The 17189-nt window shown below is 46.7% G+C and overlaps 1 protein-coding gene across 2 annotated transcripts in view; it reads right to left on the bottom strand.

The window, feature by feature from the left end:
- Positions 1 to 4849: 4849 nt before the first annotated feature.
- The window catches only part of LOC146189535 (fatty acid synthase-like), a 58935-nt gene continuing 46595 nt past the window's right edge, over positions 4850 to 17189 (bottom strand). For both annotated transcript variants that reach the window (XM_084604311.1, XM_084604310.1), the window contains exons 14-27: positions 15398 to 16628; positions 14877 to 15031; positions 13748 to 13957; positions 13057 to 13386; positions 12666 to 12785; positions 11781 to 12136; positions 10455 to 10808; positions 9988 to 10231; positions 9478 to 9714; positions 8698 to 8931; positions 8231 to 8475; positions 7235 to 7495; positions 6558 to 6815; positions 4850 to 5812 (exon numbers count right to left, since the gene is read on the bottom strand). In XM_084604311.1, the coding sequence (XP_084460437.1) occupies positions 5699 to 5812; positions 6558 to 6815; positions 7235 to 7495; positions 8231 to 8475; positions 8698 to 8931; positions 9478 to 9714; positions 9988 to 10231; positions 10455 to 10808; positions 11781 to 12136; positions 12666 to 12785; positions 13057 to 13386; positions 13748 to 13957; positions 14877 to 15031; positions 15398 to 16628 (4349 nt within the window). In that variant the 3' untranslated portion in view covers positions 4850 to 5698. The remainder of the gene's footprint in view (positions 5813 to 6557; positions 6816 to 7234; positions 7496 to 8230; positions 8476 to 8697; positions 8932 to 9477; positions 9715 to 9987; positions 10232 to 10454; positions 10809 to 11780; positions 12137 to 12665; positions 12786 to 13056; positions 13387 to 13747; positions 13958 to 14876; positions 15032 to 15397; positions 16629 to 17189) is intronic.

A 17189-nucleotide genomic window follows, 5' to 3' on the forward strand; every position in this document is an offset into this window, starting at 1 on the left:
TGATTGGTTTCTTCTTAGAACTGTTTGAATGGGGAATACTGATAAACAAAGCTTTCAGGCCAGTTCTGTGCTACAGACACTTTTTAAGTCTCATGATAAGGTTTTACTTTGTGCACTTAATCTAGTACTGCCTCTGACTTTGTGTTTGTTTTTTTAGAGCGTGAAACCTGTCACCGCGGTAAAACTTCGGAAAACGATCCAGGCTGGTGCTTTGAACTTCAAGATCAGAGAAGGTCAAAGCAGGACTTAGTCTATTTCGCTATACTGTCAAGCTATCTCTCTAAGCATAGTATATGTCACGTGATCAACCATGAGATTGGATTATTGGTTAATTGTACATGTATTTCGATCAATTACTGAGCCAAATTAATTGATATTTAGTAAATTGCAATTAAAATCTAAATTTTAGCTGCAACATCGAACCGCATACCGTTGGAAAACTTAGGCCAAGTGTAATGGCGCTGTGCTAGTTAACGATCCGCGATAATCTGCGTTAATTAGTTAATTTTGTATAAAACCAAATTTTGAGCTGTTCCTTGCTGCTTCGAGGCAAGGAACAGGTTTGCCACGGCAGTCTTGATATGATGCTGATGGAGGAATTAAATAATTTATCAGTACGCGGCCCCTCACTGACTTCGCATGTGGTTAAAAGACAGCAGGGTACACTGGGAGAAGTGGTGGGCCCTATTGCCGACACACTGAAGTTCTGGGGCAAGCATGCTGTGGTCTCATGCGCTATGTAAAAGAGCTTGATTTCATTGAACGCAACAATCAAATAAAAAATTACAAGGTGCACACAGGTCTTCAACGTGCGGAAATGAGAAAGCATATAACTGCCAATTCATTAACTATCGCTATCCTATCTATCACTATATCTACTAATGCCAGAGACCTATCGTAACTGTCACTATACGCAACGAACACTACCACCTCACTATCCGGGCCGGGCCTATTACTATCATTTACTATTATTATCCGTAACAGTCACCATCATTACCTAACACTATTCATAACCATCACTATTTAATCTGATGCCGCCCCATGACCCATTGATATACTTCAATTTTCATTGACTTACGTTGTCAGTCATATCTCTATTATCTCATAATATCTGACGAGACAACTATACATTGACTTTTAATTCTTATACTTTCTTGTTTTCTCATAAATGGAGGTGGGAAAAGAGCAAGCCACAGAAATAACTGACTACTATCAGAGCGAGGTTCATGTCTGTCGAGGAGGCTTCCTTTACTTCAGGACAGGTCGGTGAGAGCAAATTGATGGAACTGCATTTGGCCTGTTTTTTTTTTTCGAGTTCGTGTAATATTGGCGGCTCAAACTGGTCTTCAGTGAAATGTAGCTAGAACATAGAGCGATGAGTTAATCACTCAGGCTAGGTGAAAAAACAATCTTCTTGCATACAATTGGAATGAGTAATATGTTACAGTGTTAAGAATTGTTGCTCGCAAAATGTTCCCCTATTTTTACATCATAACTTAAATCATTATTGATTGGTTAAGTTTCGTAAATACAGAAAATTGATGCAATGATTCCGGCTGATTTGACATCGATGGGATAACTTTTCTCGCAGTAAATGAATACGCGGAATCGCGGTTTTAGAGCTCCAGCTTTCAAAGCGAAGGTAACTTACCAACGCCTAGTAATCATGGTCAAAGTGAAGCGTGTGTAATCATATGAACACCTCCTGCACATTGGCCGTATCCCTGATAAATCGAACGCATATTATTTAACCCACGCGTGTGTCGAAGCATGGCAAGACACATTCAAGAATTGAAAAAAAAAAATGCCGTACGGCCTAACTAGTGCAGATTACCCGCAATACCTCGGGTTTACTTGCCAAAGAGTTTTTCAGGGCCAGCATTCATTGCTCCCGAGTAACCGACGCACACTACAAGTACAAGCTGGAAAGGCTAGCTCCTCTACAAGCCCGAATTTTGATTTTTAGTGAAGGAGGCCAGGGATCCTAGCATAATCGCGACAAATGCAATCGAGAGACTGTAATTTTTCAGTTATCTCTGACAGCAAAAAGCAGATTATAGCGCCCTGTTTCTGACTGTACAGAAGTCGAAGCGTGTTAAATGATGGAGCCTTGGAGCCTCGCAGAATATTCAGCATGCTGCAGAGGACAACCTTATTTTTATACAATGAACATGCTGCCGCCGCAAAAATATTGAGGAGCAAGCAGGAATAAAAAACGCAGCGTCAGGTGACGCGTTATTACGGGGAGTGAGAAAGGCACCCGACGTCGCAAACAACTCTGTTCTTTCTAGGAATAAACGTCTTTCGACTAATCTTGTGAATCCATTGACTCGTGCGCAAGCCGTCACTCTTTCCTTAAGATATCATGAATACCGCATAACCATCTTCAGGCCGCTTGCTGCAGTTGTACGCGCTACAGCACGGCATAGAGCTTGCACGCTGCAATAAAAGCACAGCGCGCAAAGACTAGGAGAAAAATGGCGCGAAGGAAAAAGAAAACACAAGGAAAACGCCGGACGCGCGTCGGTTTCCAAGGGCAACGGCAGGGAGACCAATCGTCGCTCAGGAAATCGGGCGGAGAGCAGGCCTTTAGCGAAGGGGCGCGCAAGGGGCGAGGAGGAGCCGAGGAGGTAGCGCGGCGGCGGCAAAGTTCAATCGTTGGCGTAACTTTCAAAGCATCAAGGGGTTTTACCCTCGACAAAGCACAGAGCAGTATGCACGCTTGCTTCTTTTCTTTTTTTTTTATTTCCTAGCAGTGAGGTATGGGCTGCTTTGGCCTGAGCGCCAGTGGGGAGAGCGCTAAAGCTAGATTTGACTGCTTCTGTGCCCAGCGCGTTAAAGCACAGGGCTCAATAGGCCGCTTTTGTACCTTAAGTTCCGCCCGTTATGTGACGAAAACTTTTATGTCCATAAACTAAGAAACATCTTGTGTAATTAATTCTCAGCATAATTCCAAGCGTGAATGGCTACGCGCGCCCTTAGAAGATGATCTCAGTATAGACAGTTATTTCTTTTCCACAAGAAAGCATTCGTGCAGCTGTGTGGTTTGCTCGCAGGACGGATAGACGTTCCCCGTCCTTCAGTTCAAAGCCGCGCTCCGACGGCTAAGCGCCTCCTTTCATCCTTCCCGCTTATTGTACTTGAGAGACGTCTTGCAGCCATCCTCTTTTTCCAGTAAATTGAAAAAAAAAAAAAAAAAGAAAAGAAACCCTCCCCCCCCCCCCCCCAAGACCCGCAAAGTGACGTAGAATCTACGTCATCCGTGTGTCACGTGATTGCGCGCCCAGGATCTGCAAAAATATTCTCCGGAAGAGGGAGATTGCGGGCTGTTCCGACCAGTGGCTATCACTCCCCGCACTCCTTGTCGGTTGATGCGCGCGCGCTTTTTGTCGGATATCCTCATCGTGCGCGTGCGCTCCTGGAGCTTCTGGAATCTGGACGCCCTGCTGCTACTTATGCTGAACATTTTGTCCGGTAACGTCGTTTGCGCGCTTGACTGCCTGCCTGTCGGGTAACGTCGCGTGTGTGCGTTTCGGGGCTTCGGGCTGCTGCTGAATTTTTCTTTCGTGTAGCGCCGTGCGCGCGCTTGCTGAACTTTGCCTGCATTATCGGCTTAATTATCGTAGTGTGCTGCAGCAGAAGGCGACACTAGTGCCAAAGAAGTACCAGCATTCTTCGGGCCTTGCGCTGTCCGTACTTAAAAGCATGGTTGCTTGTTTGCCATTCACATGTGAGCTGACAACACCGTCGAGAACGTCAAATGATTTCGTGTCGTCCTCAACACTGATAGGGGACGCGTACGAGTGGCTAAGCAGCTACAGCAATGCCACGAGTACGTCGTGCGTAGTCGACTGGGAAGTGTCCGATCCTAAAAGGTATTTTACTACACGGCATATGTAATCTGCTAATTGTTCCCTGTAGTTTTTTCTTGATATGCTAATTTCGCTTGTATACCCAGGGTTCGCTTTACTCAACTGAAAGTTTTTGTTGTTTTGATTTCTCTGATAGTATATCTGTGCAATCAATTTTTTGGTAGTCCAGCATCATAGTGCACGAGTTATTGTGGCTTCTTAGATGAAGATTAAGTAATTTCAATTTATATATTTCTAATATATAAATTGAAATAAAAGTCTGATTAGTTATGCCAGAATGTAAATTTATATTTTTAAGCTCTACTGCTTGGAGTGCAAATTCGAATTCACCTGGCAGCATCCATATATGACCCTTAGATAGCGTGCCTTCCATTCCCGAAAAACCAACAATCTCAGAATGGAACAGCAGTGTGACCTGGTGCAGATGTCCATCAAACATTGAGAGAGATACTGCGCCTTACTTTCCCCCAAAACACACCTAAAGCAAAAATATATAAAAAGTGGAATGAAAAGGTGGCGTTAAAGTTCAGGGAGAAAGGCTGAGATGGCCTACCTGCACCAAACCCACGATAGTCAAATACTGTATGTGAAATTGTGCTCACTGCTTTCCCCCAGTTTGTTACAGCATAAGATGCTGTCTACACCCCAATCACTAGACACACTGAAAAATGCAACTATTGAAAACTAGGTCCAAGAATGCAGCTGCTAAAAGCTTGCAGACTATTTCAAACATGGCCATCTTAAAGAAAAGAAAAAAAAACATAAGCAGACATCATAGCAGACTTCATAACTGCCCCATATCCACCAGGTGATTGAGAGATTGCTAACATTGAGATTGATATAGTGGCCAATTCCATCAGCCAATATATACATTCAGTGTGCTCGCTCTCCAGATTTGCTTCGGTGTATTAGATGAAATAATTTATGCTAATTTAGGCTTTCGCCTTATAAACTAAATTCACAAACAATGCAAAAGATGACACATGATACAAGTCTTTATTACTGGGGTCAAAAAAGGAAATAAACAAGCACAATAAGGAACATGGAGTGTCCATCACGGGGTATGGCAAATACATAAATACACAGCAGGCTTTAACTGCTCTCTCTGTACATGTGATTACATGAGAAAAATGATAACAATAAACAGAACAAAGACGCAATATCCCAAGAGTATAGAGATAGTGTGCTTTCCAATGTCTCGCACCAGTCTCTCTTGTGCCCACTTTCCAATGGCAAATGCAGCATCCATCAATTAATAACATGGTCATACATTACATTAACTCTTTTCTCCATAGCCGGCCACCTTTCTTAACTCTTTTCGCGTAGTGACCTTAGCAGTTAATGCCACAAGTTCCAGGCCTCCTTTAGCACCCGGTTCATGAGTAAGTGCTTCGACTGGACTGCCCTCCACGTCGCTTGTGCGGTTGTAGAAACTGTGCACGGTGGGTTGCATGGTGGGTACCGGTTGCGCCTCTTCGTGATTTGCACCGACATGCTATTTACGCTGGTATCTTCTCACCAATGTCAAGCTTGGAGTTGCCTGGAGGTCATAATACCAGCCGTGGTATCGTCACCATGCCTGCTCTTCAGCCATTCCACGCGAATAGCTCCTCTCTGTACATCTCCACGAGCAAATGGAGTTGGAATGGATTGATTAATTTGTCAAACGCTTGTTCCCATAAAAAAAACTAAAGCCTGGACCAGCCAGTCTTGAAGGGAAGGATGTTGTAGGAGGGCTCAAAGGAGGTCACTCGGGTTCTGTAGATGTTGAAGAGGGTTTTTTTTTTTTTCTTTGCATTCCTGCCTGCTACTTGATGACAGTTTCCTCAGTGTTGAACCTGCTGAGCGATGACGACTGCACACTGTTTCGCACCCTCGCCGTGGATGAAGTTTTCATGAAGGCCGTCCACTACCTTGACTTCAACTTTGCCCTCACAGCACTGGAAGATTTGGTAAAAATAGAAGGAAAACAAAGCATTAGATGCAGCAGTACAAAGCGTAAAGTGATACACACTAAATGCATAAAAATAAAATAAAAATAATTTAAAATCTAGAAACTACTACAAAATATGGTCCGTTTATCAGTGAAGACATGTTCCCACATTCGGTGTAATTTGAAATTTCATTTTCCACTACCTACAAGATACAATATTTTTCAACAGGATTCCGCGCAAAAACACTCGTTCATACTTTTGCAGAGGTACTCTAACGACAGTCCTTAAATTATTACAAATCACAAGCAAAGAGAACCTCTAGCTGGCGCGCTAAACTAGCTAAACTGCCAGTGTGCAAAGTTTAACACATTGAAACCATTTCGTTTCAGCTGTACACATCGTGCATGCAACTCCCACCCTTCCGAGCCTTCTCAGTCGTGCCTGCCTTCTCATGCAGACTCGTTTTTCTGAATCCCCTATCCTATCAAAACTACACATTCCACAACAGTTTTGCTTTCGAAACAAAGGAATCTGAGCATTTTCCAGATTATTACAAACAGCGCATGAAACTTGCAGAATACCGCATCCCAAATGGGCTTAAAGAAGAGGTAAAAAATAAGAGATAAGGAAATAGAGAAAGGCCTTGAAAAGATAAGAAAAAGATTATTAAAAGATGAAAGGCCTTGGCAAGATAAGAAACAGGAGTTGCAATATCCTGCATGCATGAACTAGAAAAAGTGCGCCCTCTTACCTCAGAGAGACCATAGTCGAAGGGCAGCTGTCGCGCCATCTTTCGCGGCCTTGATGCCTTGACGAGAACGACATCGCCGTGGAACTTTGCATGTGGCTGGTAGTTGGCACCGGCCTTGAGGAACTCGTAGAAGACTCGCGTGGCCGTGGCAACATCCTGGCGGCTTGGCCGCACGTTCGGGTACGCCTTGAGGAGGATGTCCGTGGCCGCCTCTTGCTTGGCATCCCAGTTGGGGTACTGGTTCATCTGGCTACGCACCTGCGCGGGTAACGAAAGAAGAGATGCCAGTGTAAGAGTTAAATCTCTCGTTATTAGTACAAGGACGTGCTCCTACAAACTACCACTCTTAAGCCACTAAACTCTTGGCATTATTCCAGATCCATTTAACATTGCTGGGGACAAGCTTGGGCCACAACTACCTCTTTGTTAACGCAAAAATCTTCAGAGGTAATGCAACACACAGTTCTGTGCAAAGACCCATTCTAGAGAGGACCATTTTAGAAAACTTTTCGCATCATGTTTGTGGCAACATTTCTAGAAAGGTCTGGTTTGAAGTTTCATGTCTTGTACACTACCATTCCCCTTCGCACTGCCCAGGCATGAAGAGTGGGTCTCCTTTAGTCCCAGTCCCTTGGAATGAACTGAGAAAGCGTTAAGATTTAAGAGTGTGAACGCACCTCGAGGAAATCGATGTCGAGGTACTGCATGAGGAAGGCACAGAAGAGGGAGGACTCCTCCTCGTCCTTGCTGTCGGTGAAACGTGACTGGTGGTGGACTGTGTGGATAGCCATGTACCGTGGAGCACCGTCCAGGAGGGTAAGGCTGGCCACAGAGGCTCCGGCGGCCTGCAGCTGCACCGCCATCTCAAAGGCAACCGTGGCGCCGAAAGAGTAGCCCACCACATGGTATGGACCCTTGGGCTGAACTTCAACCAGTTTCTGCGATTGCAAAGGCACAAAAAAAAAACGAAGGAAAATTAATGTGATGCTGATGATGAGGAGAAGGCAAACTAGAGGCAGCTGTGTTATCTATTGCTCACCCTATCCAGGTGAAAATATGAAGTGGGAATTGAAGTGGTCCCACTTCAACACAAGTGAGAATTGAATTGATCCCACTTGAGGGGCAAGCAGTCCCACTTGAAAGCAAGTGAGCTCATCACGTCCACTTGTGTGCGATATTTGCATTTTCGGCAAAAAGGTGGAACTATAATGTGATTCAAATTTTATTCACCACTTCTGCTGTCACAGCAAAAAACAATTTTTAAAAATGTGTGAAATAACTTTACTTGATGGGCAAGCTTCACTGGTGCCAGTATGAGAGTTTAACCAAGAGGATATATAAGTGGGAGCAAAAGTATTTTAAGTGGATGCATATATGACGGTACTATAATTGCCGAATAGTTTCTTGTGCTGCTATATGCCTGAATGCTTGTCCTCACTTCCATAAAAGCATATGCAATTGTCTCAGTTCTGTTTTGTTTCAACAAGGAAGGAAGCAGTTCTAATTACCAAGTGGTCCCTGTACTATAAACTATTGTAAAATTTTCACCTGGGTGAGCATTGCATACAGAGGAAACCAGCTCTTTAATTCTTTTCTCTTTCACGTTTAGGCCATTTGTTGATTCGTACACGCATAACATTAACTGCCATGACTTGGGCACATCATGCACGTACCTGGAGGTAAATGGAAGCCATCTCTTCAATGGAGCGCACGGGAATGTCTGGCGTTCTCTGGACACCGACAGCACGCACGGGCAAGTATGATGCCAGTTCGGACAGTCCATCCACGTGACCCTCGATCGGGTGCATGATGAACACGGGAGAAGATCCCTTGAGGCCGTTCATCTCGACCAGCACGCGGTCTGGCACCAGCTTCTCAACGAGCGTCAGCCGCGGCACCTCGGACACGTCCGCAGACTCTGCACAGGCACCAAGGCGAGACATGAAACCCTTGCCGACCATTATATATATTTATTTTTTTATTACTGTGCAAATATGCCTTTCGGCATAAGGAGTGTCTTTTCCCATAATACAGGCCACACGAGGGCCATACCTTGGCAGGAAATGCTGAATTGAAAAGATTCATTTACGCTGCCAGACAGAAGCAAGACATGGTAACTGAAATAAATCTCTGTTCTTACCTTCGGCCTCCTGTGGTGCGGATGCAGCGGCGCCATTGTCCGATACCGCCGCGCCCCCGGCTCCACCACTGATCTCCCGCAGCCGGTTGATGGTGAGCTGCCGGATCTCTTGCATGGACAGTGCAACGTCGTAGTCTCGCTCGATGGTCTGCTTCACCTCGACACCCATCAGGGAGTCCATGCCCAACTCGCCGAGGCTGATGTTTGGGTTCAGGCTCGATGGATCTTTGACACCTACGAAGGGGGACACCAAGACAACGATCGACGTCAAACAGAAAGAAGGAGACTACACAGATGAAAACTCGTGCCTTAATTGTGAACGTCCAGCCATTTTGTTTCATCATTTCACATCGTAGATTGTAAGCCTAGTTTTCTTTTATGGTTTATGAACAGCTTACACTGTAATATAGGTTGGACGCAGAACAAAATATTGCAAACAGGCAATGCAGTTCTAAAATATGCAGTCAGAGCACATGTTCACAAAGTGTACAGGAAAAATTAACTTAAAAAAGATTCCATCTAGGAAGCAGACTGCTGCAGTAGATTTCTAGGGACTGCCACAGTCTAGACCAAACTTCTTGGATCCTCAGGAAGAGGACACAACAGAATCGGTAGCGACAAAACAAGCTATGTGATTCCCTGGCTACACTTTCAAAGGCAGGGCTGACCAATGAAGACAGTTAATAAATGACAAAATAGTCCACAATATATAGCTTTCTTCAAGAACCGAAAACGATAATGGAAATGCAGTCACCAAGAAATGAGAGAAAGCTCACTCACCGAGAATGTGTGCAATGGACTGGACGAGGTCGTGCTTGCCCTTGGCATCAGACTTGGAGGAGAGGTCAGCCTTGACCAAGCTGGAGACGACTGGGTTGCTCTGACTGAGGAACCGATCCATCACAGCCATACAAGAAGTGATGCGTTGCGGCAATGTACCACCCACCACGACATCGGCACCCATGGTCTCACGGAGCACACCCACATCTCCAATGGCACCCCATTGGATGGCCAGACCTGTACAACACATCAAAATGTTGTTTAGTCTCTTTATGGCAATCAACAGACTTCTTTTTACAACTTCTGAAAGCGTTCAAATTGCACACGATGGCCTCATCCTATCAATTACTCAAGGCCATTAAGCTACCAGTCTTTGTCCAGACTAACAGGGCTATAGACTCAATATAATTTGCATCTGTATCAAAATGACAGCAATGATTCTCCTTTGTACATGCACAATTAGCCACAGGTGTGCTGCCACTCAAGGAGCACCGAAGATTGTACACTTACCGGGCAGCCCGTCCGCAACACGGCGCTCGCAGATACGCTCCATGACAGAGTTTGCATAGCCGTAGTTAGTTTGTCCAGCATTGCCCCGACCACAGGACACGGACGAGAAGACAACAAAGTGATCGAGTTCGGGGCACAGCTTGCGAGACACTTCGTCCAACCGCTGGGTGCCATCCACCTTGGGTTTGCACACAGTCTCGTAGGCCTCGATCGTCTGATTCTCGAGCAGGGCGTCACGAAGAACCTGTGGAGGTAAGAAACATATTGACGAATTTATTCAAAATCTCATCATGTATAATAAAGGAACTTTCCCTCCACCTCCCCACACGAGAGATCACAATTCTGGATCTCTTTTTTTTCCCCAACAGATTCTCTACTGTTCCTACTATAATTTACTTCGCTTTGACTCAACTTCATTGCATTGATGAAATTTCTGTCAATTTGCTTGTGCAAGAGGAGGTGCTTACCATGGCCAAGTTGAAGATGCCACCTACAGGTCCGATGGACGCAGCCTCCTGGATGATCTGCCGAGCGCCTTTCTCAGTCGAGGCATCGGCCTTGCTCACAAGCACCTTGGCGCCAGCATACTGCCACCTATGTAGACAGAGCTTCTGGTAGCCCGTCCGCACGCCAGACCGGGCGCTAAGTAGCAGTTTCCGGCAGCCACGAGCCACCATCCAGTCCGCGAGCTCGAGGCCAAAGCCACCCAGACCACCAGCGATGATGTATGACTTGTGCTCATAGAAGCAGGTGCGTGCCACTGCCTCGACTGTGAGTGGCAGTGCAGGGGTCGCCTTGCGTGGAGTCTCCTCTGGTCGGACCTTTGAAAATTGAGAATTGAGCGTGCATCGAACATTAGCATTCAATTTGATGGTAACCATCGCACTATGAAATCTGGTTTTAAAAGTTTTTTCTGTCACAGAAAGAAAGCTAAGTTTGCAGTATAGTTACACCTATTATTTCAAGCGTAGCAAGGAGCGGCAGAAAGTTAGGTGGACGGATGAGGTTAAGAAGTTCGCTGGGGTCAAGTGAATGCAGCTAGCACAGAACCGGGTTAATTGGAGAAATATGGGAGAGACCTTTGCCCTGCAGTGGGTATAGTCAGGCTGATGATGATGATGATGATTATTTCAAGTTCTGCCAGGCTAGTTGAGTGAAATTCAAAATAGCTCAAAGAACGGGCAGTTACCACTGTGTAACATGAAATTCAACGACAGCTATTTACAGTCACAACATAATGAGGAAGAAAAGCTCCCAGCAGGTTCACATTGGTGCAGTAATAAAGTGCCCTTTTTAGTTCTCCCACACATACTCATTCTCCAATTAGGTCTCAGATGGACTGCAGTAGACTCCTTCATTCTAGCCACACTCTCCTCCCTCCTTCCATAGAAGCCCCCTCCAGTGCTGATTCCTTACACTAGTCATACCCTTGCTTCCATGGTAACCCCACTTCCTGGGTACCTAAGCCCTATGTGGTGCCCATGGCAACCACCCTCTGGTTACACTAGCTATTAATACTACTAGACCAACGTAAAACCAAAGCGCTTAACAGCTGTCACTGTTGAAAGAGATGGGACCCATTTTGGAGATGTTTAGGAGAGCAAAATTATGAGCTAGGCTAAGCATGCCCCAAGCAGGCAGACCTCTCGGGTACAACCCTCGAAGTAAGGTTTTCTGAAGAAAAAAAAAAAGAGATCGACCTCATCAACATACCCATTGCAAAGAAAACCTGAAAAAGTATTGCTACTCAGAATAATAGCAAGGCGGCTTAATAAGCGGGACACCTCACTTACCTCTAGCACCACTTTGCCCATGTGCTTTCCAGATGCCATAAAGCGGAAAGCCTCCTCTGCCTGGTCCCTGGTGAAGCGGATAGCATCAAGCGGCCGCACGGCTCCAGAGGCGATGCCTTCGCGCACGAGCTCGGTGACGCGGCGCTTGTCGGCAGCCACGAATGGGTCGTCTCCAAACAGCGCATCCAGAAGGATGCCGTGGAAGGTGACGTTCTTCAGGAATACGGACATGCCCAGTGGGGAGTTCTTGGACAGGTCAAACTTGCCGATCTCCAGGAAGCGGCCGTGTGTGGCCAGGCAACGTACGCTGGCCTGTAGCTTCTCCTCGGCCAAAGAGTTGAGCACGAGGTCCACGCCTGTTAGAGGGCACGCACAATAGATCCAGCGTAAGAAAGCATCTTTGTCAATTATAAATATCAAAATCTGCTCTTTTTTTCCACAACCATGCAAACCGGTATCGTTCAAGCACTCGAATAGGCAACACCACTAAAGACCGTCAGACGTTTCAAACCTATCTAGGGCTTGAAGCACGATTCCAATTGAAAGCAGCAAAACAGAAGACCGAGAGCCAACTAGCAAAAGGTTAACTGCATTGCCACAAGTTAGTTCCCAAACAGACCAGCATCACTAAATCGTACAAACGTGTGTACCCTAGCAACTTAAGAAGGTGAGCATGCGTAAGCAACAACTACAGACAAGGGAACTGGTGACTTCTTTCAAGTATAAAGTCACACATGGCAACATGCATTCGGCACAGTAACATTAGCTTAATTTGAGTTTGCAGCAATACAACACCAATAAGGCACATAGCACCACTCGAGCTAGACCGCTGTAAATGCTTGTACTACACGCTTAGTAGCTTCTGTACCAAACAGGTGAGCTCACCTCTGCCCTTGGTCTCCAAAAGAATGTGCTCTTCAAACGATAGATCGCGTGAGTTTGCGAAGTGGCGGTCCTCCAGCTGTGGGAAGCGTCGCTTAAGGAACTCTCGCTTCTCTTTGGAACCTAATAGGTAGTGTGGGGAAAGGGGGAACAAAGGCAGGCAATGTGATAATGCAGACTCGAATTCTTTTACGGCAACAGATATTGCTTGAAAACAAACACACCCATCATCAAAGTTAAAAGCTTTTCCTTTCAGCCACGTTTTCATCAACAGAGTAAGAGTGCCGGTAATAGCATCCTTTAAGGGGAATTTTAAGCGTGCTTTTAATTTAAAAAAAAAAGAAACTGCTGCCACTCATGCAACGCGCACCATTGCTCAGCTCTGCACGCTTACCGACAGTGGTGAACACTGTGCACCCCATGGAGAGGGCGATGGAGATGGCCGCCTGTCCGACACCTCCGCTGCCGGAGTGAACCAGGATGGACTCTCCCGACCGCATGTTGCCTCGAACCAGCAGTGCGTAGTAGGCAGTCGAGTAGGCCACGGGAACTGTGGACGCTTCCTCGAGGCTCCATGCCTCTGGCACCTCCCACAGGAAACCAGGGTCTGCGGCAACGGCTGTCGCCATGCCCTGAGCGGCCACTGATCCCATTACGCGGCGGCCTTTGGGGTCACGGCCAGAGAACTCCAGGCCGAGGACGCAGTCGGAAGTCGCCAAGTTTCCTGTACACGGCACGAAAAAGGCAGGGCATAAGTCACCGCTGCTCCACAATCTAGTGATGCCAGTCTAGCAAATCTTAGAAAACTCTCCCTTCCAAAAGTCATGCCAAGAGAGTTATGCAACTCTCCTACTGAAGCTCTGTTTAATCTTATTTGCGACTCCTGTGAAGGCGAGCCGTCGATGCTCGGCACAATCTGCTACAGTGAGGAAGTGTTGGCACTTGCATCAAAACTGTCTCGGGTGCCGCCAGCTAGTTATGCTGATATGCATTTTCTCTGGCATTACTGAAGCAATAATTGATTATCTAGCAGGGCTGCATGCGACAAGACTTTAGTCTAGAGAGACCTTGTGAAGAGCACTCACCAGGCAGGGCATCAGGCGGAAGCTTCCCAGTGGCGAGCATGATGTCACGGAAGTTGAGCGGAGCGTAGTATACGCTGCAGAGGACTCCTTCAACACCACTAGATGGAGAGGTATAGCGGAGCGGAGACTCGTACCACTGCAGACTGGACAGGTCGCCTCTGGTCTGGACGTTGAGGAAGGCATACTCGGTGGTTGTCTTTGGAGCTCCACCTGCCGTGCACCACAAGAAAGGCGTAAAGAAATGATTGTATTGAAGGCACGAGCAAACAGTATTTTAAGATTACTCCTTTGGATTATTCTCAGAACATAAGCCAATGTAATGCCATTAAAATATTCCGCTCCTTCTATGACTTTCTCAATTTGGCAATTAACAACGAGAACTAAATGTGTGTTTTCGGCTTCCTATCACCGCTGAGCAAACGCGTGTATTCAGCCACAGGGAGAGCCACGCACACCCAAAAATTGGGACATTGGTATCTCCAACACCCACTACTATCTACACACCATCTTAGCATCGCCCTTGTAAGTCTCCACATGTACTATGACCCTTTAAGATGTACTGTCAGCAGTTTGCTCGCAAATTTTCGCACTATTGTTTGTTTTTTTTTCAAAATGTCTCGAGCATATAGTCAGCATCGCTGACTACATCAAATCCCTGCTGGACAGCGTGACAAAGCCATTCAAGGCCTAGAAAAAAAAAGGATCAGTTTTCAAAAGGATGCCACGAAGGTACATGTTGCACCTAGCAATCGCTGTCCAGCGTAGCAACTTTTTTTCCTCTATGGCTGATTTCGAAGACAGGTTTTGAGAATAATAAAGTCTATTTGAAAGTGGGCACGAATGAAGAAATGGGCTAAAGTTTCATAATCACAGAGGTGCGCTGCAAGTGTGGAATTGTACCGTTCTTGAGATATGTTCATTTTTGTATAATGGGGGTTCAAGAAGCACACACAAATCTTCATGTTTTTCTCACTGGCAGAACACAGTGTGTATTTCAGAGGGTCTAGCAAAAAAATGTGTATATATATATATATGTATATATATATTATATGCGCAAACTGGTATGCCCTTTACAACTCATCGCAACCCAGTCTACAGAAAACTAGAATGAAAGGAAGGCTATACTCACTGGACTGTGTGACCAGGTGCCTATAGGACCCCCACTGTCCATCCCTGTAGATGTTCATCACCAGGTCTCGCTCCAAGACATCCTTGTATGCTGGGTTGCTGGGGCTGAAGTCTGCAACCTTGTTTGATCCTTTGACACTGGCGTTGAACACGCACCTGCCAAAGATGCCCACACAAAAAGAGAAGCAAAACTTGTCAATGCCAGTTTCTCCTCCAACACTCCAGAAGTCGACTACAAGTTCAGCCAAAAATAAAATTTATTTCAAAATTTTAAGGCAGTCCAAAATCTTACAACGGTTACTCATTGTGTTGGTAGTCGTAATGATGCTATGTCACAAAGACAAAGTCATCATACAAGAATGCCTGATAGTTTCTTGCCCAAAATTTGTTGTGAAAACCTATTTCTATCGGAAGTGGGCAAAAGCGAATCAAAAGCGAATCAAAAGCAAAGCACAGCATTTAAAAACTGGCTCGAAATAGAGCTTGCACTGATGAATGCAAATATGACAGTGACGTCCTCACCTGATATGGCTTCCGCCAGTCTCCTGTCGAAGGCAGTTGGTCAGCCCGACGACACCACTGATGGCAGCATCTTCAGCGAGCAGCCAGACGTTCTCTCCGGCGGGCTTGTTTTCATACTCCAGGGCCTTGGCCTTCAGGGACTCGACCCAGTCGAAGCCAGCATTCTTCACCTTGATTACCTCCTGCTTAGCCACGTTGACGGGTACTGCCGCAGCCTTTCTGAGCAGGAGCAAAGTGGACACATTGTTGGACTTGAGGCCTACCAGGCAGAAGCCGCGAGCACGGAACACGGCCTCCACAGTTTCACTGGCATGCACCCTGAGCGGAACCTTGCCGACAGTCGACAGGAACATCTCGGCCGGAGTCAGCGCTGTGCGCTGCGCGAGAAGCACGAAGCCATTTTCCTTGCACTGTGCTGAGAGTTCGTCGGACAGGGTCTCGAGGCTCTTTGAGGATTGTCCAGCAATGCCTCGAAGCACAATGAGGTCAGCCTCAGGCAGCCCATTCTTGGAGGCACTGGCGGGGTCCCAAGCCACAGTCCTGGTGCCTTCGGGAAGCTGTTCCGGCGCCAGCTTATCGGGCGATGGGTGCGCCACGGTGTACTCGGTCTTGAGCAAGATGTTGGACAAGTGCAACAGCTCAGATACCCACGGAGCCAGGAGCGTGTCGCTCCCTTCACCCGCGAGCTCCAAGACTCTGATCTTCTTGATGCTCGTGTTCTCCACGACCACGTCGAGGATGTGTCGCAGCGGGTCTTCTTCGAAGAGGACAGTGTTGAGGAAGTCCTTCTCGAGGTCCTCCTTGTGGGCAGCCAGCGCCGACTGGACGGTCGACACTAATGAAGATGCCGAGCCGTTTGCCTGTTTCTGGATGGTGGCCAGCACTCTCAGCAGACCGTGGTTCTCGGCAGGATTCTCCAGGTACCGGTTGAGCACCTGCTCCGGTGCTTCACGGAAGCCATTCATGACGTCCGAGATCTGTGCCTTGTTCTTGCCACATGACTCGAGGATGCGCCGGGCGATGCCACAGCACACCTCAACGTATTCGCGCACGCTCTCCTCACGCTCATTGCGCGCCACCTCATCGTCAGAGTAGGGCACGAACTGGTACTCCTCGAGGAATGGAGTCTGCTGCACCATACGTCGTGGGGCGATGCTAGCCTTGAGGCCCCGCATAGAAACACCGCCGGCACGGCACGTGTTCAGGTAGCGGTCAAACACGACGTCGATGCCTGCAGAACGGAGTCATGGGGCAAGTGGTTACAAAAAACTGAAAACCTTGCGCTGTCCTGCCTCAAAGACTTTTAGGCTTACAAACATGTGCTGGCTATGCAGCCCAAAAGTGTGTAGTGAGGTATACTGTTCATGTCTCCCAATATGACGCCAGAGTTCTGTGCTTAGTATTCTTCATTGTTTTAAATCAACCTCATTTTGGCAATCACAAACAGCCCATGACTGTAGTTATTTGCAACATCTTGCAAGAGTGCTCCAGAAATGACAGCGTAGCCCGATCGCATTACTGCTGAGATTGAAATCTGTGAAACAGGTTTTCCAGAAGACCTTGCGCTGCCCTTTTTTGTGTTCATAGCGCCTTTTCAAATAATGTGAAACCATCAGATAATGTAACCTGGAACAATAGTCTCTCGCATGAGCCCACATTCACGCCCTTCATGCAAATGCAGGAAAAACAGAATCGTGCTGATCTTCCAAAAAAAACAAAAAGCTGCTTAAGAGCGACAGGCACCGTTTTGCCCAACACCGAGTGCAGTGAGTAAATAAAAGCAGGAGATGCT

Source organism: Amblyomma maculatum, chromosome 5, assembly GCF_055883805.1.
Source record: "Amblyomma maculatum isolate TAMU_Amacu chromosome 5, ASM5588380v1, whole genome shotgun sequence".
Taxonomy (NCBI): Eukaryota; Metazoa; Arthropoda; class Arachnida; order Ixodida; family Ixodidae; genus Amblyomma; species Amblyomma maculatum.